General features: G+C 32.8%; 1 protein-coding gene and 1 non-coding gene across 2 annotated transcripts; one reads left to right on the top strand and one right to left on the bottom strand.

Annotated features, from left to right (window-relative positions):
* Nucleotides 1–2,419: 2,419 nt before the first annotated feature.
* On the bottom strand, nucleotides 2,420–5,955 carry LOC124920773 (sucrose synthase 5-like). Its single transcript, XM_047461326.1, has 10 exons — nucleotides 5,835–5,955; nucleotides 5,454–5,741; nucleotides 5,169–5,364; nucleotides 4,965–5,083; nucleotides 4,274–4,883; nucleotides 4,026–4,192; nucleotides 3,720–3,944; nucleotides 3,079–3,645; nucleotides 2,861–2,999; nucleotides 2,420–2,761 (listed from the first exon to the last, which is right to left on the bottom strand). The coding sequence occupies exons 1-10, from the start codon at nucleotides 5,921–5,923 to the stop codon at nucleotides 2,507–2,509; spliced, it is 2,655 nt and encodes an 884-aa protein (XP_047317282.1). The 5' UTR covers nucleotides 5,924–5,955; the 3' UTR covers nucleotides 2,420–2,506.
* Nucleotides 5,956–6,291: 336 nt separating this feature from the next.
* Nucleotides 6,292–6,364, top strand: TRNAA-AGC. The gene has a single exon. It is a non-coding gene; the product is annotated as a tRNA-Ala (tRNA).
* Nucleotides 6,365–12,460: the final 6,096 nt, after the last annotated feature.

The following is a 12,460-nucleotide window of genomic DNA, read 5'->3' on the forward strand; positions in this document are numbered from 1 at the left end:
TCTATAGGATTGGGTTGGATTATATCTTCTACAGCGGACCATAATTTATTTTCTACCTCATCAATAGTTTCTTTTTTGGACAACAAAACTGAATTATGACGAGGAGTTATGAACTCAGCTCTTAATATATCACCACCTGCTTACTCTACATTTTTTGACATTTGGGTAGGCATCGCAACCCTAGAAGTGTGAACACAAATACTCTATCTCAGACTCGCGAGAAACTATTGGCTCATTTAATCTAGCTTCATCCTACTCAACCACCCTCTCGACGATATCAAATCATCCATAATTTATTTTCTCAACAACTAACCTTTCAACATCTACAAGGCTAGTCAAATGGATTTGATCGACATAGAATGGGGATATTATTGACTCTCTCGTTAGCCTAAACGGAGTTAACACCTCCAACAAAGGTGAATTTAACAATAAAGAGGATTCTGGTGAAGGAGACACAAAAATAGGACACTTAGTCAACACCATCACTTTATATACATGTGTCATAGTATCAACACAATATATGCAAGGTAACAACTATATGGATTAAATAATGCACCATAATTTTAACCCAACCGTTCTAACTAAGAAGATCATGATTCCACATATTTGTTGCAATTCCAAACAATTGAAATCCATGTACCATCCCTATCTACGGGCGGTTTTATGTTGTGTTTAGACGCAACAACATGTAAGTTTTCAATATTAACTAACCGACCATTAATGAGTTGTCGGATTCCTTCCTCAAGTAAGGTCTAATACGCTTATCAATTGGCATGATAAATGTTGTTTTAAAAATCTTTCCATAGAGAAACATACCAAAAAAATGCCCACATTAGGTCCGAGCTCAAGACACCCTCGATTCCAAGTCAACGTTTATAGTTTGAAGAGTCCGACGTAACAACTTTAATTTGATCAAATTAACCGCAATTGCTCTTTTTCCGTTCTTAATTGTCGAGATAGCCACAAATCTAGAGCGCGTCTCTAACATTTGAAATTAAAAAGATTTAGGTCTGACATGAACTGCTCTCGTCTATTCAACCTAAATAGTCTATTAACAATAATATTACAACTTCTTTAATTAAGCATATCTTAAATTTAATAATTTGATATACATAATAAAGAATAATTTTAATATTTTAATAAATATATATATATATATATATATATATATAATTAAATAAATTGAGTGATAGTTAAATTTTAGATAAAAAATCTTAAAATAAAACTAAAACTCAAAGATCAAATAAACTCTCAATTCAGATTTAAGTTATTTTTATTTTTCTTTTTTCTTTTTTCTTTTTTTGTTATTTCTCATACTTGTACACTTATTTTATGATAAATTAAAAGAATAAAATTTGTCCTGGTATATTCTTTCTCTTCTATACATTACTATTTTGTTACCTTCAAATAATTAAATATTTGGAGGGAAACATAAGATCGTAGTGTTACATTTTTATTAGAGTAATATTAAATCCTGAAGCATGGTAAAATATTTTACACTTTTTTTCTCAAAAAAAAAAATATCTAAAGTGCAAAAAAAAAGTTATAATTAGTTTTACTATAATTAGTTTTTTTCTATATTTTTAAAACCAAGAAGGAGAATATCTTGGACAAAGTTCAATACTTAATTTGAAAACAATTGTGTATGACTCACAAGTAATATTTAATTAAAAAATATTATTTAAATTAAATAAGTATTAGTTTGAAACAATCTCAAATATTTTGCATCAAACAAAATCTTAAAGATCACTCATAAATTTTAAAAATTGAAATTAAGTATGTAATTCAAACAATTATAACAAATTCAGTGCCGTCCCAAACATCATTTCTTCACCTCTTTTAAAATAATGGCACATTAGCAGATTTTTGTTTAAAAAATAAAAGTTACTAGAAGTAAAAGAACATGTTTATTAGTTTTAATTAGTATCAAATTAGTTTATATATATTTTGTTATTACATTAATGTATATTTTTATTGAATTTTGTCCAAATTTTATAGGTTTAATATTGTAGATGTTAAGGATAATAAGTGAAAAGTAAATGAATGTTAAATATTGATTTTATGGTTACTTTGAAAATGTTTAAAGACTAATCCACCCTATTTTTTTATTTTTTTAAAATAATTCGGTTATAAAGACTTGAACACATATATTCTTTGAATGTTAATATATAACTAAAAAAACTAATCAAGCTTATTTTATAGTTAAAAAACAGTTTTTTTAATCTGAGGAATTTTCTAATGTCTAATAACAAAAATTTGAATTATATCCAAAAATAATTACTATATATCTTCCTTTTCTTCAACTTCAATTATTAAATTCAGACTAAATATATTGAATTAAGGGTGTTTCTTTCTTCAATAATCTCTATAAGTTCCAATGTAATTTATCTATAAATACAACAAATTAAAAGCATCCATAGTTCAATGTTTATTTATTTATTTATTATTCAATTCTGTGAGTTTTCATTTATTGAATAAAGAAACTTTGCAAATGAAATGAAATCTTTCAGAGGTCGCCATTTTCAGTGTAATTGTAGTAATACTTAGCAGAGGCATAAACCACGACAGCAACAGAGAGACATAGCCATCCCCAAGAAAATCTCGAGCAAATCCCACCATCGATCAGCTTCCTCTCCACCTGCTTCTCCTCTGTATCCACCATGGCTGCCGGACCAATTGCTTCTCTAGATTCCGCCGCCTTCTTCTCTTCACCACCTTCTTTATTACCTATTTTTTGTTCTGTATTAGAAACACCCTTCGCCTGTAAATAAACAAAATTCAAATTTGTCAATCTATTTCCTTGTTTTGATTGAAAAAAACTGAAATTATATTATATTATCATTATCATTATCATTATTACCAGATCTCTGAACTGAAGATTGTATATCATTTGAATGTATCTTAGCTTAGCCTGTTTCTGATCTTTATTCATCTGTCTCCAGAACCCATAAACTGAACCCATATTCAACACCTTCTTTGCATATATCTTCCATGTATAGCTGCCATGGAGGTTTTTATTTTCATGAGAACCCATAAAAAAAAAAATACAATAAATAATCAACCAAAAGAGAATTTTACCATTCATTTATGCGGTTTAAACCAGCTTGGCTCGTCCTATCCCAATGCAATGGATCCTCCTTACATTTCTCGAAGAAATCTGCAATCTTGTTACTCGATTCATCGCCGTTATTCGGATCAATGTGAAAACCCGAGACACCATCAACAATAATCTCCGCAGGCCCGCCCTGATTCGTTGCGAAAGTGGGTAACCCGCAGTTCATGGCCTCAATGACGGTCAGGCCGAAAGCCTCGTACAATGCAGGCTGAACGAAAACGCCGTTTGTGTCTGCGATGCAGCGGTAGAGTTCTCCGTTTCGATACCTGTCTGTTTGGGCGGCGATCCACCTGAACTGACCGTTTAATTGATACTTGTTGATAAGAACATGCATCTTCTTGATCTCGGAGATTTCTTCTCTGTCTTTTGAATTCGACGGGTCGAAAAAACCCGCCACGATCACTAGGTTCGCCAGGCTCCTCAACCTCTTGTTCTTCGCGTACCATTCGGTTAATCCTGTAATGTTCTTTACTGTGTCGAGTCTCGCCATTGAAAAGATTATCGGCTTCTTCCTATCGTCTAGGTAACCTCTGTTCAATGAAAATAGAGTAGTTAGTTTGACGAAAACAGTTTTGAAAAAAATGAAGAGAATAGACTGGCTGACATGTGTTGATTATTATCTTCTTTATTGTAGAGAAGTTCTTCAATGGTGGGATGGAAGGAGACGAGTCTTTTGCTTTTTTCGGAAAATGGAAAGTACACGGATTGATCGGCTCCAGGGGGAGCGATATTAAACTTCGGGTCGAAAACGTTGATGCCCGAAACAGCTCTGAAAAGGCCTGGCATGGTGAATGCTGCATGGCTTTCATATTGCCCAGGTCTCTTCTTGCTGAAACAGTAACACAAATCAAATTTATTATGCAAACAAACAATTATATAACATTATTAATTCAATTTGTGTATAAATAACCTTCCAGCAATTTCTTGATAAGTGCTTGTTATGATGAAATCGGCTGCATTCATCGCTATAACGTCGGCTGTGAATTGACAAGAGAAATGATACTTTGGATCCAACTCCTTCCACTTGATATCCGAATCCTCATACTTAGTTTTCTCCAAAGCGTGAGCGATCGTTCCCTGTTATTTTGTTTCGGGGACAGACAATATAAGACAATCTCGAAGCTACATGGAAAATGAAATGTTATGTTTTGTTCATACCAATGTTACGCCAAGCTTGTTAGCCACGAGAGACGCCACCAAATTTCCATCGGTATAGTTCCCAAGAATAACATCCGGTTTAGTTTTCATATGCTCGAGAATCTTGGTGGTTGCATCTTGAGAAAATAGTTCCAAGTAAGGGTAAATATCAAACCGCGAAATCCATTGGCCTAAAACTCCCTTTTCTAGTGTCCTAAAAGGAACTCTAAGGATATGTGAATGTTTTGTATTTAAGATTGGCTCAAGTTCTACACCACATTTGGTTCCTTTGGCAGCTTCGGGTATAAGTCGAGTAACCACAAGAATCCGAGGCTTAACGTTTAAGCCTTGATCACTTATTCGTTGGACCATCTCATCCTCAAATGCTTTAACTTGGTCCAAAATATAAACAACTTGGCCTCCAGTGTCGGGCAAACCGAGAACATCTGCCTGACCAAAGTAACCGTGAACGGAGAAGATGACTATGTTAAACATGTTTGGAAGGCGGCTAAAAAATGATTCTAGCTTAACCGAATCTGGCGCCTCTAGTATCTCGGCTAACATCTTCATAGTCTCTTTAGTTCTTCCTGCATTGTTTCCCCATCCTTTCTCAAAACCCCATTCCTTCATCCTACAATCAATTTTATTTCATTTAATTTAGTTTACATAATTAATTCATAAAATTAAGAATGAAGAGAATTAATGATTTTACTTGGGTCCAAAGCTGTTATAAGGTGTGTCATTAGGAAATGAAGAAAGAAAGATGTCTGCCAAGGCCAATGCTGTTTGTAGATTTGGAACAGTGTTGAGCATATCATTTATCATCAATTTCTGCAATAAAAGTTAACATGTTTTAATTAAATTCATTATGTGTTACCATTTTGACATTTGTATGCAAATTTAACAAATTAATTACCTCCCCTTGGTGGGCAAGGGCCAACAAGTAGTCCAGCAATTGCCTGGATTCGTCCGAATTCGCACCACCAATCTTCGACGCGACGAATCTGGAAGTGAAATCGAGGCCTTTACCAATGGATGTTGGCAGCAACATTTTTGGAGTGGAGAAGTCTAAGGCCCCAAAATCTAATTCAAGTGCATTTTCATCCTTTGCCCTGCCATCAAAATTATCATGTCAATCTGTTTTACTACTATTATACTATCATTTCTCATGATGATGAATAAATGGTATAATCTGACTAACCAATTAACATCAAATATTAATTCCTTGAGTTTCAAATAATCTCTTGAAGGAATGGATTGAGCTTCAAAGGTTTCTGAATTAAGTTTGATATATTCCCATGAACCAGGACTGGTTCTTATTGCTAGTGCAACATATGGAGGAAGAACTATAGCTTCTTGACAGGCATTGATAACTTCACCATCCAAGAACAGTTTGGACGACCTTTGATCAAGTTTTTCACCTGTTGACTTCTCTATATCCTCTCTAAATTGCTGACCTTTCATCACTCGTTTCCCTTTCGCCATCAACCTTAACATTATCGATCACATAATGATCATGAGATTAATCATTACATATTTTTCTAATTCATAAATACATTATGGAATAGTTAGTAATGTGAACCTGAGAAAGCATTTCTTAGTGTAGGAGCGGTTCTGCTTCAAAGAATCGGTTAGTCTACTTTCGGTGAATAGTATGCCAGAATTAGCCATTGTTACTTTGAAATATTATGATTTGATTAATTGAATGAGGTGGAGCAATTTATATAGGATGGGTTGTAGTATGAATAATAAGGAAAAGAAGAATATTGCTTCAGGAGAAGAAAAGAATTGATGAACGTGAAAAAGGGGAAATTTGACTGTTTGGGGGAATTTTGGCTATTGGGGAAAGGCATATGTATAGTTTAGTTAATTGTTTATGCAATCTATAAAGCTAAACAGACAGGAGATATTCTTTACTTGCAAATTAATTTCATTTCCATTCATAATCTAATTTATATACATCATACTTAACTAATATTGAACAAAATCAATAAATCTATATTCAACTAATATTTTATATAAAAAAAATATAACACAAAGGGGATGTAGCTCAGATGGTAGAGCGCTCGCTTAGCATGCGAGAGGTACGGGGATCGATACCCCGCATCTCCATTTGTTTTTGTCAAATCTTATTTTTTTGATTGAAAATATGGTTTCTAATCTGAATGGGTGTTCATGAAGGGATGGCAATGGGGCGGTTCGGTTCGGTGAATGACAATACCATCCCCGCCCCGAATTTACCCACCCCGCCCCGATCCCCGCCCCGATTCCCAATTTGGTTTTTAAATATAAACCATCCCCGCCCCGATCGGGTACGGGGTTTCCCCGCGGTGCACCGAAACCGAATAACAATTTAAATTTAAAATATAAATAATAAAATAAAATAATTCATATATTTAGAGTTATAAATTATCAAAATATTAAATACCAAACAAAAATAACATTCAATAATAATAATTTTAAAGTATTATATACCAAAAACAAATAAACTTCCAATAATAATAATGTTTCAAAATATAACAAAAACTCTAATTGGACTAAATCTCCATTTTTCATCTTCATTCTTCAATCCAATTAAATCTTCATTCTTCATCTTCATTCTTCAATGGTTATGGTTAGGATCACATTCTGTATTAATAAAAAAAATATATTAATAAATAAAATGAAGTATTATTATATATATTACATATTTAAATAAAATCGAAAATATCATTGTCAAGTCGAGAGAAGACGTAACAAAGATTGTGAAAGACAAAGACGAATATAGAAAACACCCTACAAAAAGACGTGATGCCATTTTGTTTATATTGATTAGTAAAAAACAGTAAAATAATATTAGCAAAGAGTTTAACTAACCTTCAAACTGAAAACACCTTCAAGATTCAAGAGAGAATCATGGATCATGTGTGTAGAATAAAGAAGATGTAACTAAAATTAAAATAAATTCTAGAGAGAGAAATGGTAATGAGGATTGAGGAAGAGGAGAGGAAGATGAAGAGATAAAAAGTAAAAAATAATTAGAGACATTGTGTATTAAAGATAGCTTGTAGAGGATGGAAGATAAAAAGATTTTCAATGAAAAAGAGAAAAGTAATGATGACATTAATTAATGATTTCATTAATTAATATATTTTTATTAAATAAATATAATTATATTTTATCGGTTCGGTTCGGTTCGGGGATCGGTTCGGTGCATGTAAATACCATCCCCACCCCGAACCCTGGTCAACATATTTCGGGTTTTCCCCGATCCGCCCCGATCCCCAGTCAAAGCGGGGAAAAACCATACCAATCGGTTCGGTTCGGCTCGGTTTCAGCGGGGCGGTTTCAAATTGCCACCCCTATGTTCATCGGTTTCGGGTTATTCAAAAACCGAACTTAATATTAACATTCAAATTCGGTCGGATATTCGATTCACCAAATATTAATACACATATACATAATTGTACTCATTATTACAATTGTACTTGCATTTCTTTTTTACTCTCCCTATCAACAAATTTTAGGGTTAGAATTTTATAGATTTGGAAGGGTCAGCAACTTACCTAATTTAATATATAATAAAATATATGATTACTTAATTATGTCTAATAAAATATAATAAATATTAAAAATAAATTCAGTTTTTGGTTTGGTTTTTGAGTTGAAATCCCAACTCGAAAATCAAATCGAAAACCGTATTTAAATTTAAATTTGTTTAAAATTTGATTCGAAAACCGTATTTGAATTCGAATTTGTATAAAATTCGATTCAAAAATCGAAAATAAAATTCGATTCAAAAACCGAAAATAAAATTCGAGGTTTATTCAAATTCGATTAGAAATTTGGTTGAAACCAAATATTAAAAATCATATTCATCATGTAACAATTTGCCTTTAGTATAGGAATTAATATCAACCATTAATCGTTTGTGTAAAAATCTTATTTTTTTGATTGAAAATATGGTTTCTAATCTCAATGGGTGTTCATCGGTTTCGGGTTATTCAAAAACCGAACTGAATATTATTAACATTCGAATTCGGTCGGATATTCGATTCACCAAATATTAAACACACATACATAATTGTACTCATTATTACAATTGTACTTACATTTCTTTTTTACTCTCACTATCAACAAATTTTAGGGTTAGAGTTTTATAGATTTGGAAGGTTAGCGACTTACCTAATTTAATATATAATAAAATATATGATTATTTAATTATGTCTAATAAAATATAATAAATATTAAAAATAAATTCAGTTTTTGGTTTGGTTTTTGAGTTTAAATCCCAACTCGAAAATCAAACCGAAAATCGTATTTGAATTTAAATTTGTTTAAAATTCGATTCGAAAACCGTATTTGAATTCGAATTTGTATAAAATTCGATTCAAAAACCGAAAATAAAATTCGAGGTTTATTCAAATTCGATTAGATATTTGGTTGAAATCAAATATTAAAAATCATATCCATCATGTAACGATTTGCCTTTAGCATAGGAATTAATATTAACCGTTAATTGATTTTGCCTTATATTAATTTCAGTTATATCACCATTATTCTACGGTTACGCTTATTTAAGTCAGGTGTTTACGTTTTCATATAATTTTACATATTAATAGTTTTAGTCTGTTTTATTTCCGGTATGCTTTTTCATTTTTGATAATTAAAAAAGTCTCTCTTTTCATCTATTTTTTTCATACGTTATTGATCATCACTTTCTTTCATTCCGCACAACAATTGGTATTAGAGCACATTATATCCGATTAGTTTATCAATATTTGTTATTTGCCGAGAAGATGTCTTCAATGAATCTGAAAATCGAAAGATTCACATAGCGAAACACTTTTGGTCTATGGCAAATCAAAATGTGAACCTTGCTTACACAATAAGGCGTCTGGGCACCATTGTCGAAGGATAAGGTGAAAATTGTTGCAGGTCCTGCAAAGGAGACTACCTCTAGTAAAATCACTATTGAGCTTGAGGCATTAGAAGAGAAGGCACACTCAACGATTTTACTTTATTTGACTAATGAAGTGATTACCGAGGTATCAGATGAAGATACCATAATCGGTCTGTGGTCGAAGTTAGAGTTTTTGTACATGATAAAGTCATTGTTATTAAAACAACGTATGTTCAGTCTTTGTATGCTTGAATGTAAGACTATTCGTGAATATCTTAATAAGTTAAGCACTATATTACTTGAATTGAGAAATATAGATGTTAAGATCGAAGATGAAGATGTTGCACTAATTATGTTGGTATCTTTACCCAACTCGTTTGAAAATTATATTTAATCGTTCGTTGTGGATAAAGACACTGTGACTCTAGAGGAAGTTTGGTTAGTACTTCATACTAGAGAACTACGCCATAAGGCGAGTAGTGAAATTGTAGACAGTCAAGCATTTAAGTTGATTGTCAGCATGGTCAACTACAAAGGGTCTAGAAAGAAGAATGATCAAAAATACAAATCTAAGGGTCCTAGTGCTAAAGACATCTACAATTACTGTAAAGTACCTGGTCATTGGAAAAACAAATACTAAGAAAAAAGACAAATATTTCACGTCTGCTATAGCACATAAAGACAGAGACACCGACTCTGAAGAGGGCATTACCCTTGTAGTTAATGCTTATGTATGTCTTATTGATACGTGGGTGTTGGAATCAAGGTGTTCATATCATATGATTCTGAATAAAGAATAGTTCAATATCTATGAAGATTATGGTGGTGAAAACGTTTTCATGGGAAACAATGTCATATGTAAAACTGTGGGTATTGAGACTATTATGATTCTAACTAATGATGGTAAAGAATGACCCTAATTGGTGTTCATATTCCTAAACTAAAAAAGAACTTAATATTTTTAGGCATTTTAGATGATAAAGGTTTCAAGTTTAGCGGTGAAGAAGGAACAGTGTGCATCAGTTAAGGTTCAAAAGTAATACTTAAAGATATCAAACAGAATACTTTGTATATACTACAAGGTAAGACGCTGACAAGTTCTACTATGGTCGCATCCAAATCTGTGAATCGGGCAAATTATGTCCTAATGGTATCTTCTATTTGGCCACAAGGTTACCAACCTTGAGTTGTGTGAACACTACATTTTTGGGAAAAAAATATCGCAATAAGTTCGGTAAGGGGGTTCACAAAACTAAGGGCACACTAGATTATATCCACTCGAATTGTTGGGGTCCTGCTCAAGTTGAAGGTATATGAGGTTATAACTACTTTGTAACATTTATAGATGATTATTCAAGGATGACCTAGTTATATCTTCTGAGACATAAGAGCAAGTTATTTAATACCTTCAAACAATGGAAGGAACTAGTGGAGAATCAAACTTTAAATAAGGTTAAGAGGTTGCGAACAGATAATGGACTTGAATTATGTTCATCTTAGTTTAATGAGTTCTGCAGGGATATGGGGATTGCAAGACATCACACTATCCGAGGTACACCATAGAATAATGGTGTAGTAAAAAGGGTGAATCAAACGCTGTTAAAATGAGTTAGAAACATGCTCTCTAATGTTGGATTTGCTAGAAAGTACTAGAGCGAGGTTGTCTTAACGGCTTGCTATTTGATAAATTATGCACCTCATACTAGATTTGATTGCAAAATCCCTTATGAGGTATTGTCTGGTAACGTCGTTGATTATTCTCACTTGAAGGTTTTGGGTGCACATCTTACTATCATGCTAGTGAAGGGAATTGGAACCAAGGGGAAAATAGGGTATCTTCATGTACTATGGAGATTGAGTCAAAGGATATAGAATATGGTCATCTTCTGAATGTATAATAATCTTCAATATGTATGTCACATTTAATGAGATGTTTATACTTAACTCCTCTATCAAGCCATCACTTTCTAGAGAAAATGATAGTACCGAGAAATATGTGGAGCTTGAGGTGGCTCCAATTTAAGGGACAACTAACATGAAACGAGATACTGATAAACCATCTAAGGAAGTTTATCAATTTAGAGTACCTGAATGTCAATTTGACATTGCTACACGACCTATAAGTCAAATTAAAGCTCCTGACAGTTTAATTCATTCAATCGAGGGAAGAAAAATGTCAATTGGTCCTAAAAGTATGACAATCAGTCCCTCTATGAATGATACTAAAGAAATGCACTTCACCTGAAGTTGAAGATGTTATACATAATGAGTCATCTTCTTATAGTGAAGTTGTTCATGGTGGTGATTTTGCGCAATGGTTGCTTCCATGTGTGAGGAAATAGAATCACTTCACAAGAATAATACATGGGAGTTAGTTACTTTACCTAATGGGAGAAGAGTCATTGGGTGAAAATGGATAAAGGGATTCAGTCAAAAAGAAGGCGTAGACTACAACGAGATATTCTCACATATAGTTTGACACACTTCTATTAGGGTACTACTAGCTAGAGTAGCACATCAGGATCTAGAAATCGAGCAATTAGACGTGAAGACGACTTTTCTTACATGGTGAGATTGAGAAGGATATATTGGTGAGTCAGCCTGAAGGGTTTAACATTCCTGGTAAGGAAACATATGTTTGTAGTCTAAAAAAGTCTTTGTATGGACTTAAATAATCTCCTCAATAATTGTATAAGTGGTTCGACAATTTCATGATTGAACATGGTTACAATAAGAGTGCATATGATTGTTGTGCCTATCACAACAAAATTGGTAATGGTTCTTTGATTTATTTACTCATATATGTAGACGACATATTAATCGCAGTCAATAAAATGTTAGAGATTCAAAAGTTGAAAGAGCTTCTTAGTTCCGAGTTTGATATGAAAGATCTAGGTGGAGCACAAAAATTTCTAGGCATGGAAATAGTAAGAGATCGAGTTTAAAAGAATATATTTCTTTCCAGTGCCGGCCCGCAATGTTGGGTTGCCCTAGACCCACATTTTTTAATTTATAAATACAAAATTTTTGTTTTGAATAAAGAGAAGATGAAAAGTGTCTACCTCGAACACTTTCGTTTGGAAATACATCATTTTCATTTATGATCTTAATTGGACCTCGAACAACTAACATTATCTTCATTTTGTCGTAAATACTTCCTCACATTCCCGGATCATAGTTCTCATCTTTAATAACACATTTATTCTCATAATCCTCGTTAACACCTTCCTCTTCCTCCTCCTCTTCCTCTTCCTCTTCCTCTTCCTCATCATTTTCACCATTAATACATTTTTCTTCTTTTTCATTTTCTTCATTAACACCTTGAT

This window comes from Impatiens glandulifera, chromosome 1 (genome assembly GCF_907164915.1).
Source record: "Impatiens glandulifera chromosome 1, dImpGla2.1, whole genome shotgun sequence".
NCBI classification, from domain to species: Eukaryota; Viridiplantae; Streptophyta; class Magnoliopsida; order Ericales; family Balsaminaceae; genus Impatiens; species Impatiens glandulifera.

Bases quoted from the DNA above. Each gene is read 5' to 3' on its own strand.
- LOC124920773 (XM_047461326.1), bottom strand. From the start codon at position 5,923: ATGGCTAATTCTGGCATACTATTCACCGAAAGTAGACTAACCGATTCT. The intron at 4,193-4,273 runs GTATGAACAAAA...ACAAAATAACAG, and splicing joins ACAAGCTTGGCGTAACATTG to GGAACGATCGCTCACGCTTT. The intron at 3,646-3,719 runs GTCAGCCAGTCT...TTCATTGAACAG, and splicing joins GAAGATAATAATCAACACAT to AGGTTACCTAGACGATAGGA.